Consider the following 27604-nt stretch of genomic DNA (forward strand, 5'->3'; position numbering starts at 1 on the left):
GTTTGGAACTATTTGTCCTGCTGGTTCATCAGACTTCACTTATGAGTATTTATTGTATTTTCTTTTGAGAAAAGTGAAGAGATTAAAAAGGAGGTAACTTCTTTATTTCATTCCATACCAGCTAAGGAATCCAGAAGGCATTATATTTTGTGTTCCTTTAATAGGCTAAATCCTGAGACTAATAGTCAAATTTCATAACCCCCCACCTCCCTGGTACATTGATTTCAAAACATGCCACCACTGTGCATTCTAGAATCCTACCTCCCTCTTCTTTTGGATCCTTTCCTTATATTACGGGAGATGCTCAAGCACTAGCTACACATATCTTATAGTCTACATCATGGTAGGATATTGAAGAGGAAAAAAAATACTTACACATTCAAAACTTTGAAGATCCTCTGTTTTTATTTCAAAACATGGGAATAACTCAAAATTTGAGCCTCAAGAACCAAAACATATTTGAACCAAATGTTCAGAAGATGAGCCAGGCCATTGTTTTGGCAACGAGCTTCACATGGACATACGGGTATTAGAGAATGATGCCCGTGACACAGCTAAAGCATTTGCATGCATGAGTATGGTACATTCTCCATGCCACTAGTATATATATGCCTTTTCCAAAGTCAGTGCAGGATCCGTATTTGTGCAAGTCTTTAAAAATCTCCTCCCTTACAAAATTTTGCCAAAATTTATCTGAGACAGCCTTCCGGCGATAAATTCTTTATACCACCTTTACTTCCCCAAAGTCATTTCTGAATAATAATTATAGCTATCCAGAGTTCCAGCATCATATAAGAGAATCCGTTTGTTAGTTATTTTAATTTCAGTTAGCTGGCTGTGAGTAAACCTGGCTAAATATATCCACATGCTTGGTATCTGGAATTTGCAATTGGTAACCTTTACCAGTGATGGCAACCTTAGACCAGAAGGACAAAAACCCAACAACGGAAGATGTCCCAAAATGAATTGGGCTTTCCTGCTTTCCAAAGCGAATTCATAACAGCACAGGTGAACACACTCTTGCATGGGGCCCACTTTTGCCCACTAATGCTGAATTGTTGGAAACCCAAACAGCATTCAGAGCCAAGGGGGAAAATGCCTGAATCTGAAAAGGAACCAAAAGAAATTGTACCAGGGAAAAAAGATGGGAACTGAAAACAAGTTCCCAGAGTATCTCTCTCTGTCAACAAGCATGTAGAGTCTTTATTACTAGAGTATGCAAAGTCTCGTAGGAATTGCTGTATCTTTTTTTTTTGTCTTAACTCTTTTCTTGCCACTGTTTCCCTGGCTGGTTGATCTGCGTCTGTCGTTGTCCCATCTTGAAGCCACCCTCAGTAGCAGGCCTCAGGAGCTACATTCCTCACAGTGACAGGAGAGGATGTACCGGTAGGTGGCAGTGAGTCGCATGCCTCCTGAGCATCGCAGGCGCAATGCCTTAAGCTTGGAGGTCTGGGGGCGGCAGCAGTGACAGGAGGAACGGAAGGGTTGCTTGAGGACAGTGCTGAAGGACACCAAGGGCTCGGAGCGTGATGCTTGGCTGCAGTGTCCTTCACACCTGGCCAGGAGCACCATCTGGGGAGAGAAGAGGAGGTAGTTACCATGTAAGGATGCCAAAAACCTCAGCTAGCTACATAGCATCCTTTGAAAGGTCCTCCCACTCCTTGCCAATTCCTGCTGGATTAGACCAATGGCTCTCAGCACTGGTTGCATATTGGAATCACCTGGTCAACTTAAAAAACATCTCAACACTCAGGGCTCATTTCAGGCTAATTGATTTAAAATCTTTGGAGGCAGGGCCAGGTTTATTTGATTTTCAGAGCTTCTTAGGTGATTTCAAAGTATGCATGTAAAGAGGGTTTAGAACCACTGGGTGAGGCCCATCACCGTTCTATGCAACTAAAAATCAAAGAACAGCAACAAAAATATTTCTCCTGATATGTGTCAGTCTACCACTGGTCCAGTGCATTATAACCCTATCAGTAACAACATGCAGAAAATCATTCCAAATTGAAATCAAAGAGTATATAAAGAATGGCTATAGGAAAAAATAATTGATTTGTATAGGGAATAGCTAAAGAACAGGGACACAGTTTCTGAAGGAGGTATAACCTCAATGAAAAGTTCTGGATGCTGCAACTTGGGACAAAAGTATGACATTTATTGGTTTGTACAGTGAAGGGTCTGAGATCTGTGCAATCACACCTTAACCTTCAGAGTCATTTAGGGCAAATACTAGGATACACTCATTGTGATCATCTCCATTTCCAAAGGTTTGGGCTGGGGTCAAAGAGGTTGTATGTTCTTTACAGCGGCTCTTAACTTAGCTTTAGTAAACAGATAACTTTAAGAATATCATGAAAACTGGTAAAGTTATCATCAGAAACAAGTACATAAGCATACACTCAGTATTTTGCATACAGCCTAAGGGAATGGGAAAAAGGCTTATTTAAGTATCCTATACATAAATCCTGGTATCCTGGAAGTGGAAGTCATGGATGGGGTAGGGTGAACCAGCTTGATTCATTAAACTACATAACCCCATATGCTGGAATAGAGAGGGGGTTACAGAACCTGAGATTATGGGTCTGTGTTTTATGTAGGAGGGTTTTGCTTGGTGAATTTTATCTTAAATGATGGAAGAAAAGTTGTCTATAATTCCAGAGCCAACAGCAGGGCCATACAAGGTGGAACTATTCAAATGAAAGATTAAAAGATACATATATGCATGAAACCTTTTGACATTTGCCTTATGATATTTTGGGAATGAGCAGTTATTATTAAAGACTCATCAGCCATTATCTCTGACATCATCATGTAGGGCAGAGTTAAACACTTGAGGATTAAAAGGAAATGGCTAATCCATCTTTCCAAAAGGGGGGAAAGGTAACTTCTGGTAATTATAGATCATTAACATCATTATGTGAGAAGTTGCTGTGGGTAAATCCAAAAGTTACTTAGCAACCAGCAAGGCAATATGAAACACTAGAATAAAAACAGTAGGGCTTGAGGAAGAATAAGTTGGACTGGACCAAGTAATTAATTTTCTCTGAGAGTAAAGAGCAAAAGGCATCTTTAAGGTATTTTGATTTTATTAAAGATTTTTATTCTATCTTGCCTACTCTTCAGATTGATAGGCAAAATTAACATGATCTGAAACAAGTTTTTGTTTGGTTTGTTGTTTTTAGAGAGGGGATCTTGCTGTGTTGCTCAGGCTGGAGTGCAGAGACTATTCACAAGCATGATCACGGCTCACTGTGGCCTTAAACTTTAGCACTCAAGGGATCCTCTTACTTCAGCCTCTAGAGTAGCTGGGAATACAGGTATTCCCACTGCACCCAGCTCTGGAACAGGCTATGAGAGATTATGCTGGTGCCCAACCCATCTCTCTAATAAGAGAGTCCACGATTTTCCCTCATCCTTTCTCCGATACCTGCCAGTACTTGGGAAGAGCTGCTTCACATCTCACCTTGGAGTAGCATTAAATTTTCTGATTTCTAATTTAAATCACCTATTAGGTTGATTCAGCATCACCTCCCAAAACAGAGCCTTTATTGACCCTCTTTCCGTTTGGGTGGATATAGCAAATCCGTACCAACAGACTTAATTCGGAATGGCCACAGATGATGTGGGGCATCAAATCCAAATGATACACATGCAGGTGAACGAAACATAGACTGAATTGACCAGGCCATTAGTACCGGCTGTCAAAGGACCAAGTCAGCAGTGTAGGGCCATTTGTAGACCAGCTAACCTGTTTGTGATTTCACTAAAAGTTTCAGGATATCAAGCTCCATCGCAGCCCACACTGAAGGACAAGAATTCTAGGCGTGGGAGGAGCTGGGGCCAAGTCCAATGGAAGAGGACTAAGCTCCTCTTTCTTAAGAACTGGACTTTCTGCACAAGAAGAATGTGCCAACATGTTCAATGAACACCTTCAATGGCTGCCTCTGGTTGTCAGAATAAAATCCTTCATTTTGAACAGATGTCAAGGCCCTCCATGACCCAGGATTCATGTATCTTTCCAGTCTTATTTGTAACTGTTCTCATCACCCACTGCCTACACTTATCAAACTTTACTTAGGAGTCTATGGAACTGCCCCCAATACCTTTGTCTCTTGCCTTTGCTTGTGTCTTCTGTCACCCAGGAATGTTCTTTCCACCTGGCTCTGCTTAAAGAAATCCTATTTACTAGGTGGCCAAATTTAAATTCCTCCTTCTCAAAGAAGAGCCTACAAAATAATTATTGGATTCTTGATGTTCTCAATACACATACACACCTATGCACACACCTCCCCTGTGGGATACCTAAGTATACAGATCCTGGATCAAAGCTGAAAAGTAGATGGAAATCTACCTCTGTTTTGTGTGTGTGTGTGTGTGTGTGTGTGTGTGTGTGTGTGTGTGTGTTGGAGAGGTAAAACAGCATTTTGGAAGATAAGATCCACAAATGGGTGTCTTTAAGGAATGAAGGGATAACCATCTGCTCTCGGTTTACTCTCAATAGTCCACGTTTTAGCCCTTGTCACACCTCACCTGTCTTTTTTACTAAACATTTTCTGGCCTCTTCCAGACAAGAGCGTCTCAAACAGGAATGTGCAATTGAATCAGCCAGGATCTTTTTAAAAGGCAGGTTCTGAATAGTTCTAGAGTGGGACATGAGATTCTGCATTTCTCATAAAATTCTAGTTGGCATCAGTATTGCTGGGTACTCACATGTTGAGTAGCAAAGCTCTGGACTCATTAAAGTTTGAGAGCTTAGCTTAAGGTTGAGGATCATTAGATAGCCATCATTTTTCTAACAAGAACATTTATTAAGTGCTTACAAGTTGTCTCATTTAATCCTCAACAACAGTACAAGAAAGGTACGATTATGATCCATACTGTTACAATAGATGAGAAAACTCGGGCTTTAGAGAGTTCCAGTAATTTGCTCAAACTCACATTTCTGGTAAAAGGCACAGTGTGTCTGAAACTAAACCCCTGATCCAAACTGCTATAATACCTGCCTCCTAATACTGAGATGTTTTCAGGAGGCATGAGCTAATTCATACCTTTCCCTTCCCTATACTGATGTGTCCCTGGGACCCCTGACCATGTTATTGCCATAGACACACAAGCCAAGTCTAACCTTTGTCTTATGGGCTTCTTGGGAAATAGCATCACTACCCCCAAGCTCATGCAGAACTGAATCTTCTAAGAGCCTGACTGACCAGGTGTGTCCATTAGCATCAGAACAGAGAGCCCTCTGTCCTATCCTAGAACAGTGTTTTGGCTATTTTACCCCCAACTGAGTGGGAAGCATATTTTGCCTTTTCACAGCACTGAACACTGTGTATGTCTATGTGTGTGGCCCTTGAAGCACCCTTTTTCTTATCAGGAGTAAGACCCACCCATGCTGCTTCTCCTATTCCTTTCTCCACAAGCAACCTCAATAAACAACTGCTCATCTCATCTCCATGTACCCAGTTCAACCTCCAAAGGGTCTGTGTCAGGCTGAAGGCACCAACAAAATTGCAACAAGGGGAACAAGAAGTGAGTGGGAACTCAGCTCACTCCAAGAATCTGGTCCCATCACTCGGGTCACAAAGTAACACTACGTGGCCTTTGTACACTGAACACCTCCCTTCCCTCTCCTCCTTGTTTACTTGCAAGCATTTTGAAGGTAAAAACTCTGTCTCTTTTTTCTTTCTTTCCACTTTAGTGTCTCCAGCACCTTCCGCAGGATGTCCACCCAATAGGCATTGAGTTTAAGCGAGAATCAAATTATATGTCTCACGCAGTCAATTGTGTTATCAACATGACAGACCTGACTCCTGTGACTTTTCCTACCATGCTATGAGTTTAGTGGGCAGCTGTAGTTGGCCTGGGGGTCCTAACAGCTTCCTCTCAACTCCAAGACTCAGACCTTAGCATGCCAGTCCCTTTTCCTCTGGGAATTTTCCCAGGCTTTATCCCCTGAACCCTCCTCCTTCTCCTTTGCTGTTGCCCCTTGGGCTCCCCATCTGCTCCCATGGCCCTGAAGAGTTCAGACAACTGTGCCCTGGTTCCATACCCTGGCCTGGGGCCACTATCTCCCACTCTTCATTCAACTCAGCCATCACAGGTCTGCCTTTCCAACCCTGTTCCTGAAAACCCCTCTCTGGCCTGGAATCCAAAACTCACTCCTTTTACGCTTTCCTTCCTCCACTCACCTGGGATGGAAGGTCAGCCCAGACAGCAGGGGCTGTTTCTCTTTCACTTTTATCCTCCCTCTTAGCACCCAGCACAGCTCTTTCTTTCCTTTGCTCTTCTGCCCCATCCTGTGTTTAACAAGAACCACAGTGAAGTTCAGTTTCCTAATCCTTTAAGACTATAGGAGATCCCAGCAGTTATTGAGGTCTCAGTAGTGACTGAAATAGAAAAACGAGTCTAAACACCTGTCCAGTTTATAACCTCACCATTAAGATCATAATATCGTTTATTAAATCTTATTACATGATGGACATTGTGCTGACAAATATTATCACCAACACCCATACCCACACCCTCAGGTGGACAGCTCCATTTTGCATGGGAAGAAATTGAGGCAGCAAATGCAGAAAAGGAATTAAAAACCAAGTGGCTTTCACTTAAAAGTCTTTGATGCCTCAGTTACCTGAAAGATTCTCCAGGCAGTCCATTCCCACTAACCACTGACCTTTTGCCTATTTGCTGTACAGCCTTTACTTACTCAGAATTTCAGAGAAACATGGTCTCTCATGAAGATTATGAATGAACTTGCCACTCCCAGGATCCTTTGTGCCCAGGAGGTACCATGCCTTAATTCTACCAGGCACATCCTAATCTGTGGCCACACTCCTGGGTGGGCCTTTTGGCCAGTTTTTCCTGCCTAATTCCGTCTCAGCCTTTTCCTGAATTGCTAGGAGATGAGTGACAGGACCCTGGGACTGTCCAGTTGCAAGTTCAGAGCTAGGATGGACAAGTAGTCTCATTGAAGGCTCTTCAAAAAGCTTTCAGTACTATTTCTTTTTTCTAGAAAAAATTGCTGAGTATAAATCGTTATTGCTGGCTGATCAGAAGTTGAGCCTGGACTTCCAAACAATGGCTCCTACATTTTGCTTGTGTTCCTCTGTGTGGTGGAAAGATGAATGTCCTGAGACAGACATTGCCAGTCCCTGGTTATATATGACATCAAGCAGCCTACTTCTGACAGGTTTCACTTTTCCTTACTGGTAGAAGGGACATGACAACGCATGCCATCACAGGTTTGTTTACAATCATTAGAACATACAGTATTGGTATAGAATGAGGTGTCCAACATATATTAGGTGTTCAAGCAAGTGCCCTTCTTTCCCTGAATCTGGGTTACATGATCCCCTTCATCTGTCTTTACAAGGCCAGGCACTAGATAAATGTAAGTCAAGAAGCTCTGACAACTTACAGGCAAATTTAGGCATGTGTCAAGTAAGTAATAGCCCTTGAACATGATGTTGAAGGAGAACTTTTGTGGAGAAGAAAAAATCTACCCTAAGTGTCTTCTTTGTAAAAGAGACTAGGGTTGATTGTTCTTTTTTCTAGACACAGGCTAAATGTTTTATCCCAAGTTTCTTTTTTCTTTTCTTTTTTTTGCTTTTTAGAGACAGAGTCTCATTTTCTCACCCTCGGTAGAGTGCCGTGGCATCACAGCTCACAGCAACCTCCAGCTCTTGGGCTTAGGTGATTCTCTTGTGTCAGCCTCCCAAGTAGCTGGGACTACAGGCACCCGCCACAATGCCTGGCCATTTTTTTTGTTGCAGTTTGGCTGGGTTCGAATCCACCACCGTCGGTATATGGGGCTGGCGCCCTACTCACTGAGCCACAGGCACCATCCTGTCCCAAGTTTCTAAAGGCACACAATTTCATTAAGACAGACCCACTTGGGAGAAGGTCAGCCTGAGTTTGTGAGAGCCAAGAATTATAGAATATTTCCAAATGAAAAACAGTTTTGTTCCTGGATACACAGAAGAAAATCTAATCCAGAAAAGATCTGGGTAGTTGGGGTTTTTCCAGACATATTTTATGACCAAAGAAGAAAGGTTTATAATTGTAAGTACCATGTACATAAAATTATTGCTATATTTGAGATCATTTGGGTTATCTGAAAACAGACTGTTCCCATGAAATTACAAAAATTTCTCCTACATCACAATTTTGTGTTGTTATTTACTGTGGCATTATGGAAGAAACAAAGGTGAACAATATTATACTGAAGTCTGTTTCTAACATTCATGTTCAAGCACCATGAGTTTGTTGGGCTTCAGATAATGAAGTCTCTTCTTTGACCCTCCCTAGGTTATTGTGAGAGTTGCTAAGGCATTCCTTCATCATTTCATCCACACTTTCTAGATTGTTTTCTGATTTGTACAAATGCTACTATTTGTTTATTCCTTTCTATCATCACAGTGACACTTTCTCTGACATAATTTTAATCCCCTCCTTTTTTAAAAAAAGAATCATGTTTATGGAGGACAATTCACCAAAGGGGAGAAATTATCCAGGGAGTAAGAAACAGCACTAATATTTCTGAAGGAGGGTAGGAAAGAGAAGCTAGTAATTGTTATAGTCAACCTTACTTGGGCTTACAGTTTCTGAGCAATCACAGCTGTAAAAACACTTCTCATACATATATTTTTTAAATTTGTTGTAGTTTTCTTTTCCTAGGAAAGGATTGTAGGCCTATAGAAATTTACATTCAACTATTTACTTCTTTTTTTGGTTCTATAAGTACAAATAAAAGACAAAGTTTTTCTTAAGTGGAAAATCTCTGTTTGTTCCCATAGTCATAGGTCTTGTTAATGTAATGGTTAAAGTGATTTAACTCAAATTCCGATTCCCCCAAACCAAAACAAGTCATCATCATTGAGCTATAATCAGAGAAGTTAATGGAAATTTTAAAGGCAGAGAGAAGTCACAATGTTTTTAAATGGAGAGTGGAAACACTGACTTATATGGTCTTAATTCTAGTGGTTGATATCATAAAAAGTCTTGATTATACTGGTAATTAAAAAATACTTGTCATGTGAGAATTTTTAAGTGGTTTTAGTCTCAAGACTATAAGTGAAAATCTCTGAAGTCGGGCTAAAAAAATTCTCATTCACCAAATGTGGACTAGTTTCATTCACGCGCCTGTCTGGGGTCGATGATAGTCATGAGAATTCATTCAGAATATGTTCTTCCTTACAATGTGCCTACCTTCTGGGTGGTCCATGTGGCTGGCCACTCTTGACGGCCTTTTAAGCATAATATTCCTTTGTACACCAGTTGGGCATGGGTTTCCTCTGCAAGAGAAATGTAACCTACTCCAAACAAAAATAATTTGGACAACCAATGTAAAGTGATAAGTGATCAAATTTTCATCTTATCTTTTGAGATCATTTTAACATAAACATGGCACATGGAGAAAGGCTCAGAACACAAGCCGGTTACCAACTATTTCACTAGAAAACTCTTTGAAGATCCCTCCAAGAAGTAGGTTCCTGTGCTCAATCATATTTTATTTTCATTCTTTTCCTTTTTATTGCTGATGGAGGTAGAAGGAGTTATGACAACGTTTTTCTTTCATGAAAAAGGACAGTACCACTCATAAATTTCACAGTCAGGAACAAAAAACACAAGATGAGTATGGACATGGTTGATTAGCCAGTTTTACTGACAAAAGTGCTAAGTATAGTAGGAAATCCTAAATGCCTGATTCTCCCACAAGCTCTGTGGGCCAGCCACATAGCTCAAGTTTGGCTTAGGATCATAGTTCTCCATCCATACCCTGACAAAGAAATATGGCTTCTCTCTTGTGTTGAGGGGGAAGGCGATTCTCCCCTACAGAGACCTTGGTCTTACCTTTGAGCTACACTTGTACAATGGGTGACTGATAGAATCCACATAGTGGTGCCTCATGCAGCGTCGAGGGTCCGAGTCCATCATAAATGAGCTATCCCTTTTGCTGTCTGTATCTCCCATTATCACCAACAGGGAGAGCATAGAAATGGATGCAGCTAGTACATGATTTCTCATTGTTGTAAGGAAAAACTTCTCCAGAAGAACAGCAGAGGGAGGCAGAGGACAAAAATTTGGAAATGCCGTCACCTCCTAGGATCCAGGTCCTTTCAAGGAAAGGGCAGGATCTGGCCGAAGCTTTCTGGTTGTCATTGTCCTTTGTATGTCTGAGTTTTGTCTTACTCTTTGCACTTGCAATCCATCATCACAATATCTGCAGCACAGCTGGAATGAAAACAGAAATTATTTTCCCCAGAAATATTTACCCAGAACCACTAATGGAACCCAGGAGGTATTGAGTGGAATTTTTCCATGTCATTTTGAGTGGAGAATATTGGTTTCTAGAGTGTCATTAGCATAAGCTGTCATCCATTCCACACACCACCCCCTGCAGCTTATGCTACATATTTATAACCATTTGGAAGTGGACATAATCGTTTAATGGAAGCACATGTTTACTTTAATTGCTGGAGTCCAGGTTCCTAGGGGTAAAAATAGTTTGAACCCATGGTAAAGATTAAACATGTGGTTCTGGTGACAGTATAACTGAATTGGGTGGTCTCATCTTTATCCTTGGTGGGTGGGGGCAAAAAGGTCTATTCGGTTTCTTAATAAGCTTTGGTGTCAATGTCAGCTTACAGGGCTAGAAAGGAGGCAGATCAGTGATAATGAACACAGGCCACATCACATGAGGAAGCACATTTTCCATTTCCAAGTCCATACCCACCCACCCACCTAGTTTTCCACTTTGGTGCACTGAGCTTATCCTGTTTTTGTTTTAAGCCCTGTGCCACCTAGCATCAGTGACAAACTGCATCTGAAATACACACTATGATAACTGGCCTCTAGCATGGTTAAGTTATCACACGTGTATTTGCTAACAGAATCACACATTTCCGTAGAGCCTTTGTAGCCTGGGTACATGGTATAATCTGAACACAGACTTACCATTAAAATGGGATCGTATTATACAGCTTTTGCTGAAATTTGCTTTGTTCTTTTAATCATACCTCTTGGATAAGGGGCTAGAGTCCAGAAATCTTCCCAAATCAAATCACTAACACCCCTAGCCATGGCCAACCCCAATGCTTTTTATCACAGCGGAAGACAGAGTACATCCAAAATATTTCCACACCATTAGGAAAATTGTGGAGAGCTGACATCGCATCCAAAACAAAAGCAAAGTGATAATTCAAGCTTCAGAAAAACTTTCAAGGGTATTTTAGATAAAGTTTTATCATTTTGTTCACAGTACATTTTTAAACTTCCTACTCATGAATATGCTGAATAAATAGGAAAAAGTGTTGATAAAATCAAGAGTAGAAGTTCAAGTCGGTATAAGCCAATTTGTTTTGCCCCAGTAGAATAGCCTCATACCCACTTAGCCTCAGTCAGCTGTCTTGCAAGTATGGGGCAGGGGATCCTAAGTGGAAAGTGGTATGTGGGGTAGGGCTACTTCAGAGCAGGGCATCATTGGCATTGGCAAAACCTCAAGTACATGTGTTTCAAGAAAGTCTGAGAAATTTCAGGAAGGGCAGGGACCAGTAATAAGGGTATCCATCTGGGCTTGATTCCTGCCCTTTATAAGTTGGGGACCTTACCCAAGTCAGTTAAACTCTTTCAGCTCCAGTTTCCTCATCTGTAGAGTTAGGTGAGTTATCAGAGATGGCATCTGCTATGCTATTCCTTCTTGTTTAAAATGCCACTATGTGATAGCTATGGATTCAGTTACCATGATTTCCACATGCCAAAGGTAATCTCAAGGTTGAGGAGACCGTATTTCCATACAACTTCATACCACTTTCCTTTACATGTATGCTAATGCGATATCTTATAAAAATGGATCAAACCTGTACCCAATGTTCCAAGTCAGCAAAGGATGCAGAAAAGCATGTTTTGCTTTCTTTTCAGCTGCATATTCTAGATTTCTCTTACACATATTACCCCGAAACTCACCAACATTTCAGCTCAAAGAGCAGGCATTTTCTTTTTTTTTTTTTTTTTTGAGCAAGCATTTTCTTGAAGTCTATGTTCACCAGATGCAATATTGCTGACCATTTCATGAGTTTTAATCTGACTAAATTATCCAAAGTGGTTATCTGACTCTTTGAAGCCTTAAATTAGCCTCAGAAAGAGAACTGATTGGATTTCTCCTTCCATTGCTCTAGTCTACAGATATTCTCCCTAGGAGTCAATGGTAAAAGGATGAGGAGAAAAGCAAACATTCTGGTCCTGGCCCTCCTTTTTCACTGCCAGCAGCTTCTCTTCAAAGCCATGGCCAGGAAGTATGGTTAAATAAGTGAAGAAAATTAAAACACAAATGTATAGCCTGATGACAAAGATAAGCTACAACATCAACAACAAAATCCTATATATATGTATGTACGGTTGTATTGACATTTCCACTTTCTCCACAGAAAACGAAACGTAATGCTCCTCAAACATGGAAGATAGGCACCTCACTCATTTAAGAGAGATAAAAAAATAAAAGTATACTGAGATACTTTCCTCAACCAATCAGATTTACAAGGATTCCAAAATCTAATCATGCACTCTATTGGCAAGGCTGTGGGAAAACAGGCCCATTTTGGAGATAGTTCAGTATAAATTGGTCCAAACTTGGTAGAGGCCAATTTGGCAATATCTTTAAAAATGAAAATGTATATAATTTAGACCCAGTAATTTTACTTCTGTGAATTATCCTGCATGTGAGGTCACAAGAGAACATGATGGTAATACGCATAGCATAAAATTCGAAACAGAACAAAATACCTGTCAATAGGGGACTGATTATGTTTTATACAGATTCATATATGAAATACTGGGCAACTATATAAAAAAAGATGAAGAAATTCTATGTACGGATTTCTGTTAAAATGAGGAGGGACAAGAATATATATTTGTATTTGCACAGGAGAAGCCCTGGAAGGATATCCAAGAAACTAATAAAATTAGTTACCTGTGGGAGTTGTGGGGGATGCACGGGAGAAAGATTTTTCTCCGTATACTTTTTTGTAGTTTTAGACTTTTGAACCTGTGAGTGTATTACTTACTTAAAATTTTATTTAAAAAACAATGCTTTAACTTTTAAAAACTCAGCTTAAAACCAGTAACTTGTTGGGCACAGTGGCTGATGTCTATAATCCAAGTGATTTGGGAGGCTGAGGTAGGAGGCTTACTTGAGGCCAGGAGTTTATGACCAGCCTGAGCAACATAGTGAGATCCTGTCTCTGAAAAATAAAACCAACAACAAAAACTAGCTGGGAACAATGGCACACACATGTAGTCTCAGCTACTCAGGGGGATCACTTGAGCCTCGGATTTCAAGGCTACAGTGAGCTATGAACAAGCCACTGCCTTCCAGACTGTGCAACAAAGCAAGACCTTGTCTCTAAAAAAAAAAAAAAAAAAAAGTCCTTATAATGGACTACAAGGCCCTGTGTTATCTGATCCTTCATTCCCTCTCCACTAAAAAAAAAAAAAAAAAAAAAAAAAAACCCAAAACAAAAAAAGCACTACTAGCTAAGTTAATGGATATTTAATGTTTTTGCCAGTTTATTTTAATATTATACTTTTGATTCTTATAAATATGGGAAGACACAGGAAGTCAAAATACTCTTGTCAGGTGGTTCTTTTAGTTCTTATACATTACCACCACCTAGTAGCAACATCTTGAATTGCAATCATAGTTAATTTTTTTTTTCTGAAAAGTGAATAAAACATTTTTGCAAGCGAATATTGTAAAGTTGATACGGATAAAGAGATAGTTAATGTTAGCTACAATGTAATTTTATTATATGTTTTTGTATTTAAATATGATAAGCTGAACCTAGAAGTAGCGATAAAGAATAAAAGAGTGAGAGGAAATGTTGATACACCACTAATTCTAAGAAACAGATTTCTGATTTCAACACACTCATACAGCATGATACTTTTTGTCAAGCATTTTATCTTAAACTCTGAATTAAGGATGAATATCACAATGTAAATAGGCCACAAAAATTGCAGAACCTTCAAAATAAAAAGATTCTTGTAACATAACACCTTAAGTGTTCAAACTTAATGAACCAACATTGTTGCATTGAAGAAGAAATAAAAATAAAGCTCAAGAAATGAACAAAGTTAGGCTGAGTTGTCTTAACACTGTATTGCTCTGGGTGTACATAGCTGAAAATACGCACAGTGAGGTTATAGAGTAGGGGTGAGGCCTCATTAAAAAAGAAAATCAGGAATTAAGAAAATTTACACTGGCTTGGTGCCTGTAGCACAGTGGTTATAGTGCCAGCCACATGCACCGAGACTTGGCAGGTTCAAGCCCAGCCTGGGCCAACTAAACAACAATGACAACTGCAACAAGAAAATAGTCGGGTGTTGTCATGAGCACCTTTAGTCCCAGCTACTTGCGAGGAGGAGGCAAGAGAATGGCTTAAGCCCAAGAGTGTGAGGTTGCTGTGAGTTGTGATGCCACAGTACTCTACTGAGGGCGACATAGTGAGACTTTGTCTCAAAAAAAAAAAAGAAAGAATGAAAAAGAAAATTTACAGCACTAAGATCCTCACTTTCTGGCAGCCTACGTCTGCCTTGTAGGAGCTTCTGACATTTTCTCAAAACTAAGTTAATTCCAGTTTGCCTTAATGTTTTTCAGCCATGTGTCATAAAATCAAATGCTGCCTATCAAGACTTTATGCAGGCAATAATGAATTGAATAAGAATGACTCCTTTACTGAATTCACTAGCCCTGTGGCCACTCTATCCTGTGGTATAGTCTCTGAAACATGGACTTGGCCAATGTACAGAGACCACATTCTAATAGCTCCAATGTGGAGCCTCTGCTGGCAGAAGAGGCATGTAGGCTGGCGTGCCCGACTTTGGAGCTACCCTCCAAATGATACCAGTGGAAAAGAACAACTGGTGTCCAGATTTCCCCACCTGTCACCCTCAGCGAAATAATACAGCAGAGCTTACAGCAGGCCCAGCCTCCTGGTTGAGATATGGTGTTGTGCCCACAGATCAGCTCACTCTTGGGCTGACCTTCTGCCTGGCAGAGGGTAAAGTATTGGTTTCATGCAACTTATTCCAGCAACAGGCCAAGACAAGTGGAATGTGCCAAGAATGGCTGTCATTTTGCCCTGCTTGCCAGGCACAGGAGGGTGGTTCTTTGGTCCATATTCCTCCCCCCAACTTTAGCTGTTTTTAATACTAATATATGCAGATATTCCCACCTGTGGCTTCTTTCAATGAGTATTTTTTAAACATATATTCATTGAGGACTCATTATATGTCTCCTTTTGCTCTATCAGATAAGAAATAAAGGTCAGGAAAAAAAAGATAGGTTCTATTCTGGAACCGTCTTCTAACTCAGCTCACTGCATCTACAGGCAGAGTGGCCTGTTGTTTTCCTGAGTGATTTTTTTGGACACATTGAAAAATTTTCTTAACATCTAATTTGTACCCAAGATGCACTGCTTCATTTCTAAGAAGATCTAAGTTTAGCAGTTATCTGCTTAATATAATGACTTTGGTTTCTGCGGTTGCAAAAATATATATATATATATAATGACTTTGGAATGGAGTCAATGTATCAGCCAGAATTATTTGGTATTTATTATAATTTTTAAAAATTATGATATGAAACATGAATAAAGTAAAGATGGCAGAACATACAGCCTCTCTCAAAGGAATTCCACCCCCCTCCCCCAAAATCCAAGATTTATAACTGTGGAAGAAAGCTTGCTATGTAACACTTCATACAGCACTAGGATTGGAAAAGTAAGAAACTCTAGGTCTAATTCTGAGAATATGAAGTACTAAGTAGCCCCTTCCCAGGAACTCTAAGAATTCCAATTGGATCTAATCAACCAGATGCCTTGGAGAATACCAGATGCCTCTTCCCAAGGCACTTAATTTACAAACTGTAAACAGCCTGTTGGATTTTATAAAGCATTCTGTGCACTTAATGAATAGTTTTTCGTATTATTTCCATGTAGAAGCACATCAGTAGCAGTCAACAAGTCAGGCCTGGGCTGACCCAGAGGTAGCAGTACTGCCAGCAAATGCCTCCAGGCTGGTAGCCTGCCAACCCCAGGTATCTACAAGAATGGGAAGCCACAAGGTCAGTAGAGAAAGGAGTGTCTGCTGGCCCTTTCATCTCAGAGACAGAAACATTTCATGTGTTGATTCTACAGTGCAGGGGTGGTGAGGGATGGGAGAGCTTGGGAGACAATGACTGCCCCCATAGTGCTACCTCAGGAGAAAGAGGACAACATCCTTGGAGTTAAACAACAGTTCTCCTGTCTGATAGGACTCTGTTCTCTCAGCCTGCACCACTGATGAAGTGTGGCCTAACTCAGCTGTGGGGGAGATGGAGGAAGAGAAGAGAAGCAAAAGAGAAGAAGGAATATAGCTGGGGAAAGAGGCAATAAATCACAATTCTGGGATAAATAAGAGTGCTAAAATAAATGATTGAGAATAGAAATAACATGGGTGGTGGTGGTGGTGGTGAGCCAACTGTCATGCAGCCCCAACTGTGTGTGTGTCCTTGGCTTAAATAGTTTTACTGTCTGGGGAAGGACTGGAGTGGGAGGACTCGGCCTTGAGCCTGACTGAAACTTCAAAATCTTGATCTTGACGCATTATCAGGAAATGCAGAAAAGCCTCTCATTGTTGTCCAAACTCTCAGTTACCTATTACTTTCATCTTCTCTTTCCCAGTCCCATTGCTAGCTTATATTTTTAGCACCCTGTATCTAGCTATTTTGCACTGATTTGTAAGAAATATTAGATAACAATTGCACTGCATTTTGAAACCAAAGAGCATTCTACTGTTGCCAGACCTGGTAAAAAGCAGGCTGCTCTGAGGTTCTTCAAGCCATCAGTCCCACACTGCCATCACTGACTGTGTGATCTTTTTTTTTTTTTTTTTTTATAATTTCAGGTTGGCTGTGTGATCTTGAGCAAGTCACTTGTCTTCTCTTGGACTCAGTTTCCTCATCTACAAAATGAACACATTGGTCAAAATATTTCTATGACTCTATCCATTTCTAACAATCTCTAACTCTACCCAAACTTTTAAGAGTATATTGCCTACTTTGGGACTACATAGTTCCCAAAGCAATCTTACAAACAGAGTTCGTGGCTCAAGTGGCTAAGGTGCCAGCCACATACACCAGAGCTGGCAGGTTCAAATCCAGCCTGGGCCTGCCAAATGACAATGACAACTACAACCAAAAAATAGCTGGGTGTTGCAGTGGGTACCTGTATTCCCAGCTACTTGGAAGTGAGAATCGCTTGAGGCAAGAAAATCTCTTAAGCCCAGGAGTTGGAGGTTGCTGTGAGCTGTGATGCCATGGAGCTCCACCCAGGGCGACAGCTTGAGGATCTGTCTCAAAACAAAACAAAACAAAACAAAAAGAGTTCCTTCCTTATTCAAGGAATTAATGATTGCATAAGAGCCCAAACAAGGTCGAATGTAGTTCCTGAGCAAAAACTGAAGGCCAAGAATTGGCCTCTTGGTGAATGAGGCCATATTGGTGACCTGAAATAAAATAAATGAGGCCATATTGATGACCTGAAATAAAAATAGCCTTTAATAATCAACTGATTGGGTTCTTGCAATGTACTAAATATAGTTTATAAATTTATAATGTCCTATTAATGATAGGAAGTGGTTAGCAGGGATATTTAACCAGTTCCTGTTTCTCCTAAAGCCCTTGTAAAATTTGTGGTGTTTCTATCTAGTCTCCATGAAAGCGTAAGAGGAGAGTAGAAAGGCTAATAGTAAGTCAATTCTAGAATTAGACTTCTTTCATTTGATGACAACACAAGCTGAGTTCAACCTTCCTACACTTTCCTTATGAATGGCCCTTATTCCTAAACTGAGTTAAGCTACAGATATGCTCCAGTGTAAGATTAAGAGAGGACAACTGGTTAGAAAATACGTCTTCTTTTGCACAGCCAAGAATACAGTAAGTAAAGCAAGAAGACAGCCCTCAGAATGGGAGAAGATATTTGCAGGTCATGTTTCCGACAAAGGTTTGATAACTAGAATCCATAGAGAACTCAAACTTATTAATAAGAAAAGAGCAAGTGATACCATTTTATTGTGGGCAAGAGACTTGAACAGAAGTTTCTCTGAAGAGGACAGGTGCATGACCTACAGACACATGAAAAAATGTTCATCATCTTTAATCATCAGAGAAATGTAAATCAAAAGCACTTTGAGATATTATCTAATATATTATATCCAGTAAGAGTAGCCCACATAACAAAATCCCAAAACTACAAATGTTGGTGTGGAGAAAAGGGAATACTTCTGCACTGCTGGTGGGAATGCAAGCTAATATGTTCCTTTTGGAAAGAAGTTTGGAGAACACTTAGGGAACTAAAAGTAGAACTATTGTTCAATCCTTCAATTCCTTTACTAGGTATAGAAGACCAAAAATCACTTTACAACAAAGACATTTGCACCAGAATGTTTATTGCAGCCCAATTCATAATAGCCAAGTCACGGAATCAGCCCAAGTGCCCATCAACCCATGAACAGATTAACAAATTGTGGTATATGTATACCATAGAATATTATGCAGCCTTAAAAAAGATGGAGACTTTACCTCTTTTATGTTCGCATGGATGGAGCTGGAACATATTCTTCTTAGTAAAGTATCTCAAGAATGGAAGAAAAAGTATCCAATGCACTCAGCACTATTATGAAACCAATATATAATTACCCACACTTTCATATGAAAGATAAAACACAACTATAGCCCAGGATGAAGGAAGAAAGGAGAGGAGGGGTGGGGAGGGAGAGGTTTGGTGGAGGGAGGGTAATTGGTGGGACCTCACTTATGGTGCATATTGCAAGGGTACATGTTAAATCTATTAAGAGTAGAGTATAAATGTCTTAACACAATAATTAAATAAGTGAGGTGAAGGCTATGTTAACCAGTTTGATATAAGCATTCCAAATTGAATATAAAATCAGCACATTGTACCCCATAAATGCACTAATGTACACAGTTATGATTTAATAAAAAAATTAAGAGAAAAAAAGAAAATTTGTCTTCTATGCAGATGTAGAATTAATAAGATCTTAGTGTTCAAGAACAAGGCACCCTGCTTGGTAAAGTGTCTGTAGAACCTCCGAACCTCTGTGGTGGGGGGGTACGTTCCTGAAGCTCTGGGCTGGACTTGGCTCTAAAAAAGTTGACCATTGGGTCTGGTTCTTGGATCCTGCGCTGTATGTCTGTGGGCTTCTATAGTTTCTGCGGAAAGAATCATTCTGAGTTCTTAACAGGTGACACATAACAAATTGACTTTTAGAGTATAAACCTTGCATTATTAGAAATGACCAAGTCTAATTACTGGAATGTCAGAAAGCACTTTTTTGTTGAAGTCTTTTCCTCCCAGGGTTTGGATTACTTCTGTAAATCTAGCCACCTGACTCAAAGCTGTGACTGATATGGGGATGAGCTGTCAAAAAGTGCTTAGGTGTGGCCTTTTCTGCAGTGCCACAAATCAACAGTAGCCCTACACACAGAGTCCCCTTCCATCCTTTCATCAACAGGGAATAAAAACAGGGAGGGAGGAAGCCACAGAAGACGTATAAAAAGAGAAGGAGGGATTATTTTTGATGTTCAAAATCTGCCACTGTCCTTTCAATTTTTTCAAATAGTACAATTGCAGAAATGGGAGGATCCCTTCATTTCCCCCACTCCCTCCCAGGAAGGGTTTTGTTTGTTTTTTTAGCCAGGGCTGGGTTTGAACCCACCACCTTCAGCATATGGGGCTGGCACCCTACTCCTTTGAGCCACAGCCACAGCCCAGGAAGGGGTTTTTGTATGAGGAACAAGACACATTCTACTGCCCATGCATAAGACTCCCTGGAAAGAAAGCAGGAGAGTTCTGAGATATTCAACTTAGAAGGCTCGGTCCTGCCAAAATACATGAAGGTAACTCTCTCTATGGAAAAGAAAAGGTGGTCAGGTGTTCTGGGGACCCTTGTGCTGAAATAACTCAACACTTGCTCTGCCATTGGACTGCTGGCTGTGTCATGGCTTTAGGAGGAGAGAGGTGACCAATCTCAGCTCAGGGTACAGGCTCCCTTTTACCCTAGAGCCAAATGAGTATGTTGGCTTTTCTTCAAAGTGTGCAGCAAAGTGTTTCCAAAGCTGCATTTGAATCTCCTCACACGCAACAACAGCATTTTGGAATGGTGGGTAGTGATCTCACCTAACAGCTGTAGAGCCTTTGGTTAAGGAAGGGGTATGAACAATAGGAGCAACTCAGTCTTTCCATTCCTCATTTAATTTGCCTTTTCTGCCCAATGGTGGGATTTGCATATGACTTCAATCCTGTTGCAATCTGGAACACTTCTGGATGCAGACCTGTGTCAAAGGGGCATGGTTAATTTAAAAATCACAAGAAAATACATGTCATCATGTTGCTAATATTCCTGAACTTGTTGGGCTGGTGGTTTTCTGCTTTGCTTTGCTTAAACCATGCATACTACGGCTACATTGTCTGTCTGTCTGCTCCCCTGTAACAATCCTATTTTGCTACCTTTGGATTCCAAATCTCAAAAGACAAATTTAGATTCTGAAAAGAAGTAATATTTCATAATTTGGGGAAGGGGGAGTAGAATCATAGGAATGTATGGAGGCCTAAAATATCCCCTCGCGTTTTTTAAAAAGGACTTTAATTAAGATTGGATTTCTTTGATTCTTAATATCCATGTTAGGAATATGTATACCTACTTTTCACTTAGAGTTGAGGATGGGGGATGTTTTTTCACTTGAAGAGCTGACCTCCTTTTCAGGTAAAGAAGGCAACTTCAACTCCCTTCCTGGGAGAGAGTGAGTGAAATGAAGGGATCCTTCCCTTTCTGAAATTGTGCTATTGAAAAAAGCGGCAGATTTTGAACATCAAAAATAAAATAATCCTTCCTCCTTCTCTTTTGTTATTTCTCCCATGACCTGCTCTCTTCCTATTTTTATTCCCTATTGATGAAAGACAGAAGAGGACTCCATGTTTAAGGCTGTTATTGGTTTGTGGCACCTTAGCATTTTCTGACAGTTCATCAACTTTCTTGAATGTCTTAACCTGTAACCCTTTCATTTTTAAAGAATACTGCAATTGGTTGGATCACAGCTTAAAAGAGGAAGTTGGGATTGAGCCAGGTCTTGGAAGACAGCAAATAGTCTGAAAAATTCTTAGCTTTTGTAGGAGAGAAATATATATATATATATTGCAAATTTCATACCCATTCTAAAGCTGCTAGTGAATGTTCATGTCCAAATTTTGCCATGAGGGTGAAATGGACCCCAATTAGATGAATTCCTGATTATGAGCACTGGAGGATATGTCACCAACTGAAGTTGCTCATTCTTTGAATCTTCTGAGTCAGCATTCTTTCTAACAAGAAACTAGTTGTTCCAGACTGTGAATCCCATCCAGGGTGTTACATTCTGACTATTGAAAATGTGTCTGGGGATGTGACTCTTAGGGGACATATGCTCAACCATCAGACTTTGAGAACCACCACGGAAAGGGACAGCAACCATAAATAATGCCAAGCAAATGACTGCCAGAGATACGAGAAAAGAGCTTTGCAGTTTGCAGATGCAGGGGAAGCTGGCATCAGAAATAAGGCCATCAGCACAATCTTCCTCTGAAACCCAACTGTGTGGGTGTGTGAATTTGCAACCTATACAGCCAAGCAAGCTCTCATTTCAGTACCAGCTTCTTCTGCCCCCTCCCCCTCATACACAAGGGTTTCAGAAGGATTCCCCACCCTCTGTTTTCTCCTGACATCAAACACAGAAGTTCATGGTTGCTGACCTGATGGGCTAGGAGTGGGTACTACCAGCTGGAACGTTGCCACTGGCAGGGGCAGACAAGAAAACAGGAATGCTCTTAATGTCCTCCCAAAGAAAACTTTTGATGGACAAAAGAGTGGTTGTATTTTTACCCTCTCCCTTCATGCTGCCAGGCGTCTTTAAATAGATCCTCTAGCCTAGGGACTTGTATGGAATAATTCATATTAAAACCCAAGAAGTAGCAGTGAAGGGGAATTGGTTCTCTCTTCTCTTTCTTTTCTTTGTTTTCTTCCTTTCTTTTTTCCTTCCTGTCAAGCTAATAGGGAAAGACTCATTTTAATTCAGCTGTGTTAATTTTTTCCTTTTGGATCGTTTAATGAACTTTAGTTAATTTGAAAAAGTCAACCAAAGCCCCTAGGAAAAGAGAAGGAATAGGAAGCCACCTTGTGGATTGCTCTTTAATACCTTTTGGTCCCAAGGACATTAACAGCATCTTTTAAGGATGCTGCACAGGGAGGTTTACATGAGGCTCTTAAATGGGAATCTCTAACTGAGAGGTCCACTTTTCTTCCATTTGCAACTCATCAACCAAACTGTTGTTCTGCTGTTAAGAGAAAGAATAAAAGAAAAAAAAAAACCCTCCCCATTTTCTGGCATCTCATGCATTTTTATTGCGGCTCAACCCAGGATCAATTTCTCCCCTCTCCTTTTCTCCAACAGGTTTCATGAAGACATCCATTCAGGCCTGTGGTAGCCAGATTAAAAGTCCTATCTCTCATTCATTCTGTTTGGGGAGGGAAGGATGTGGGAAGGAAAGATGAGAAAAGGGAGCAGGGCAGGGCCCAAGGATCCAGGAAGCTTTGTTTCAAGTCACTTGTCTCCCCCCTAAAACAGAGAATAAACACATTTCTCTTAATGTAGGCCAAAGTGCATCCAGGCATTCCCCTAGTGTTCCCACCCCTGGGCCTTTGCTGGAGATGTTCGGGTCACTGTAATGATATGCTTGTCTCTGCCAACCCAGTCACTCCAGCTCTGCTCTCAGCAGCCTAAAGGGCAGCTGAGCCATGTGGCTGCTCTTCTCTGTGAGTGGGTTCAGGCTCAGGGCTACAAAAAGCCCCCCAATCCTATAGGCCTAGCCTGGGAGAGCTGGTGCCAAGAATGACATCCTGGGAATACTATGGAGATGGGAGACCTCATGGGCTATTCACTCTGGATGGAACAGGACCCACGCTGTCTGGAAAACAGGCAGAGCAAAGAGCCAGCTCACAAAGGAAGGAGCTCAGGCAAAGGGGAAAAGAGGAAAGACTGGGAGCAGTGGTGAGAAAGGAAAAGAAAAGCCACATGCCACCCAGGAACATTCCAGGGTGAGCAGGAGGAGGTGGTAGAGGAAAATCTTGCAGGAAGCAAGTACCCAGACATGGCACTGCCAGTCTAGCTGGATTCTTTTCTGAATTAGGTTATGTGAAAGAAAGAGGGGAAATATATAGCCGGCCAGCTGTTCAAAGGCTTATAACCTCGCTTTTATTGTCCGGAAAGTTGGTGAGGTGGGGCATCAGAGGAATTCCAAACATACCATCCCAGAGAAATTTTAATATGTTCCACAGTGTCATACATGAAGAGGAAATGACAGCTGATCACAGCCAAGGCAGGCCACAACAATCCAGGCCCTGGAGCTCACCCACCCTCCCATAGCCCTGCTTCCCCCTCTGCGTTAGCACTTCTCAGTCCTTCCACCTGCCTCCTCACCCCTTTGTGCCCACTGGCTGCTGGCCTAGCCTAGAAGGCCTAGACAAAGTAGCATTGACCAACCATCATGGGAAGAGGTGAGGTTGGGCTCAAGGCCTCTGGCCAAGAAGCTGAGGGCTGGCTAGGGTGAGTCAGGCACCTCAGAGAGTCAGAAGCATTTTATTCCCACTATGGGGGATTATTTACTGATAAGGACCAAGTCAAGGACCCTGCTGATGCTGTCTTCAGGGTTTTTTCCCAGTAACCTTACCGCATGATAAAACACAATACTGAGTTATTTGAAAGCAACACTGTGTGTGGTTCTGACAGAGACTTGGGTTTGGGGAACAGTTTCCAGCAGCTTCTTCCCAGAGGCCTTTTGAATGTAGGCCAGGCCCAGAGGTCATTAATTTTGTTTCTGGGGGTGGGACAAGTAAATGGTGGGAGATACTAATGCATCTTTCTCAGTGCATATTTCTAATTCAATGATTCATCTAGTGTCCCTGATATCAGCTGCTGAGTAGGTGACTCATGCCCAGCCCCCCCATAAAAACAGCATGTGGTCCTTTCCAAAGGGTGCTCCAGAGAGCAGAGAAAGGATCAACTGCTCTTTTTCCAGGCATCTTCTACCCAGGCTGGAAAGATCCAGGCTATGATAGCTGTGTAAGCGACATGTGCCCAAGATCTGGTGAAAAAAGGCTTCAGGAGAACCCCTTAATCATAAATGGAAAGAAAACCCATTGAAGAGTGAGAAAGATTTCAAGTAAATCTGGAAACCAGCAGCTATTTTAATTTTTTTTTTATAGCAAAAAAAGTTATTGTCCAGTCTACCCAATGGCAAACTCCATTTCAGTCCTGAAGACAGCATATGGACTTAGGGTGTGGGACAATGTCTCATTCACCTGGACTAGCACAGCATCATCAGGACTAGCACAGCATCAGGAACACAGAAAATGCTTAATAAATATTTATTAACAATAATTATAAAATAAATAATTATCCAACTTAGAATAACAGTACTTGAATTGTGAGTTCTTAAAATAAGAGTAAAAATTGCCAGCCTCCTTTGGTGGCTATCATTCCAAGAAACTCACCACATTTTTCAAGAGCCCAGGAAAGTAAATGAGTTGGAAATTGTATTAAAAAATGATTTATTTTTCCCTTGACAGTGTCATTGGAACTCAAATGAAGATTGAAAACTCCACAGGCACATTTCTATCTGTGAGTGTCAGCTGCTTGGTACATAGTCACAAGAAAGGCCTCAGCCAGTTCTCCCATTTACCTGAACCAAATGTATTTTGAAAGAAATGATGCAAAACATTGCATTTTGTGTTCAAATATTCTCATGTAATGATCTGAACAATAGTTTAAGAAAATTATTTTGATTCAGCTAAATGTTTTGCTATCAGCAATAGTTTTTAAAAATCACAGTAAAATTTTATAGCAATAAAATCCACTGGATCTTTTACAGGATTTCTTGAATAGTGACTATATTAACTCATCCAAAAGTCAGATTTTCATTCAACAATGCTTTCATCCAAAAGTCAGATTTTCATTCAACAATGTTTGTAAGGCTAGTTATCAGCAAAAACCAGAAAAGTTCCCCAGCCAATGATGTCTTGCTTGGCAATGAAAACTGGTCAATAGGATCCTAAAGTTTACTTGCAGAAACAAGACTGGTAAGAAAATAAGTAGATATTTGCATGGTCTAAAAGCTCTGCTCAGTGAAGCAGCATTCTACTGTCCCTACTGCCTTTGGTTGACACCCACAACCAACACTGCATTTTAGGCATCTTTAGGCTTTCAAATGCACCTGATATTTAATGTTCTGTGTTAAAGCAATTTGCTGATGCCAGCTCCTTGTAATTAAAATACACTAATATTAGAAATAAAAAGAGGAATTCTTTGCAGCAGCCATATCTGTTATTAATGAAAATTACAGTAATGAACTGTACATGGGATTCCTATCTTGCCAAATAGCTTCCTTTCCCACACCTGCATCTCTGTAGAAGCAGAGTCTGCCTCATTCACGGAGGCTTATCTAGGCCTGTCCTTTACAATGCGCCTCAGTTACTGGGCGTTCTGAGTCATTAACATTCTGTACACAATCAAACTTCCCGTCCCCCAAGAAAGAGTTATGCCCAGGCCTCCTACAGCTCAATTGTTCATTTAAAGAGAGCACTTGTATTCAGGAGTTTGAAAGAACCTTCTGAATATTCCTCAGGTATCTGTAGGAGCCATTCCTACGGGTCCTGTTCCCTGTGCTGGTGGGAGCATCCTTTCTCTGGTCATTCCTTGGACATCATGCTGCAAGGACGAGCTGACACTAAAAATAACCCCCTTCAGTAAGTCCAAGGCAAACAGCATGCATTTCCTAGGACTTTTTGCCCAATCAAAATCATACAGTAAACCCATCCTCATCTCTCCCCGGTGCTCCTGAATGCGGCTACGAAAGCGAAGTCCTGTGTATTGGGAGAGAGTGCAAAGGAGCAAGGTTCCTACAAAGCGTGACACAGAAAGCTAGAAATAAATGTTGCCTATTGTTTGAAGTCATTCTGAGCACTCCGGCAGAGCCCTGGCAGCAGATCAGCAGCATACATAAGTAGTAATAAAAGTAAACAGTGCGTTTTCAAACTCGCAGGATTGCCTATGTTAATAGTACCCCCATGTGAGTGGGATGAGGGCAGTAGGGAAGATACTGGGCTCCACGAATCCATGTTGGCGAGTTGCTGCTTCTCAGTCCCCTTTCACGGGGTCAACTATAAGAACCCTCACAAAGTTACATCTAACTACGCAGAGAGTTGGAAAAGAAAATCTCTTTAAGTCAAACCAAAAGATATTTTCGAGCTTCTCTGAGAGGCTCCCTGCTCTGTCACAGACTTCAAAGACCCGTTCATTTAAAAAACACAATGCTACCATGCTACAGATTAATGCAAATTAAAGCAATGCAAATTTAAGTGGTATTTAAAGGTGTCTCTTTGTCTGAGAGGAGGATGAAACTCTCGGTTTGGAAAGAAGCGACCTAGGCAAGCCGGCAGCGCTTGTTTTCCTGCTTACCTTGGGGGAAACGCAGGGCTCCTTTCTTCTCAGACTTTTCTGAGAGCTAGAAAGAGGTCCTGTTACTTCCAAATGCTTTTGTTCTTCTGTCCCTCTGTCACATGGCTTGCCTTTTATATTTGCAACACACAAAAGTTAGGACTGTTGTTTAAGCGACACAGGGAGGGGGGAGGGGGGAGAGAGAGAGCGAGAGCGAGCGAGCGAGCGAGAGAGAGAGAGAGAGAGAGAGAATGTCAAATGGAAAAGTGCCATTGCAGTCATATATCAATCAGGCGTGCGGCCGCAGCAGCGCACTAGCAAATGGGAATGCCACGGAAATATGAGGCGTTCGTTTTCGCGGACTCAGCCGCTGCCCACCGCTCGGCTCCCTTCCACGGAGCATCTTACGATGGGAACAGCGTACACAAGGGCGAAGGAAATTTCTCTCTCTCTCTCTCTCTCTCTCTCTAATTTCTCTCTCTCTCTCTCTCTCTCTCACACACACACACACACACACACACGAGGCCAAATGAATATTCTGAATTTAATTCTTTTGCAAGCATTTGGCTGCCATAAAGATGTGCAGTCTGCAATAGAGACGCTTAGTTTTGGAAATACAAAGACAGAGAGGCATTCTGTTCAAAGATTCGGGAGCTGACTGGGATGAAGTTGAAATGCTAAGAGGAGAAAGATGAGAATCAGAAATCTTTCTCAGGCGATGCTGTTGAAGCAAGTGCAAAACGCTGCCCTATTTTATCACGATGTGTGTGGGTGGTGAGAGTTCTTTTTCTTCCCTGGAGTTGTTCATCCCTTAAACTAGCCGTATATACATGATTATACTTACAATAGCACTTTAAGAAGCACCTTCATCTGCATAATTTAGAATAAAACTTTAGATCTGATTGAGAATGTGGATTAACAGGTTAAGGCCAACTCACCACACCACAACTAGTAGAAAAGTGACAAAGATAATGAGTATGGGTTAAGTACCTGCAGCTGAATAACGCTGTTATGAACTGT

The 27604-nt window shown here is 41.1% G+C and overlaps 1 protein-coding gene across 2 annotated transcripts; it reads right to left on the minus strand.

Annotated features, from left to right (window-relative positions):
• Positions 1 to 386: 386 nt before the first annotated feature.
• Positions 387 to 26913, minus strand: NDP (norrin cystine knot growth factor NDP). 2 transcript variants are annotated; one of them, XM_053580576.1, is made up of 5 exons: positions 26606 to 26907; positions 17265 to 17388; positions 16844 to 17001; positions 9856 to 10236; positions 387 to 1572 (listed from the first exon to the last, which is right to left on the minus strand). In XM_053580576.1, exons 4-5 carry the CDS (start codon positions 10027 to 10029, stop codon positions 1345 to 1347), a joined length of 402 nt encoding a protein of 133 aa, XP_053436551.1. In that variant the 5' UTR covers positions 10030 to 10236; positions 16844 to 17001; positions 17265 to 17388; positions 26606 to 26907; the 3' UTR covers positions 387 to 1344. The 2 variants fall into 2 exon arrangements, with proteins under 2 accessions (XP_053436551.1, XP_053436550.1); XM_053580575.1 differs by lacking the exons at positions 16844 to 17001; positions 17265 to 17388 and having other exon boundaries at positions 26606 to 26913.
• Positions 26914 to 27604: the final 691 nt, after the last annotated feature.

This window comes from Nycticebus coucang, chromosome X, assembly GCF_027406575.1.
Source record: "Nycticebus coucang isolate mNycCou1 chromosome X, mNycCou1.pri, whole genome shotgun sequence".
Taxonomy (NCBI): domain Eukaryota; kingdom Metazoa; phylum Chordata; class Mammalia; order Primates; family Lorisidae; genus Nycticebus; species Nycticebus coucang.

Coding starts and splice junctions, on each gene's coding strand:
- NDP (XM_053580575.1), bottom strand. CDS start 10,029: ATGAGAAATCATGTACTAGCTGCATCCATTTCTATGCTCTCCCTGTTG. Junction 1,573..9,855: donor TGTACAAGTGTAGCTCAAAG/GTAAGACCAAGG, acceptor TTCTCTCCCCAG/ATGGTGCTCCTGGCCAGGTG.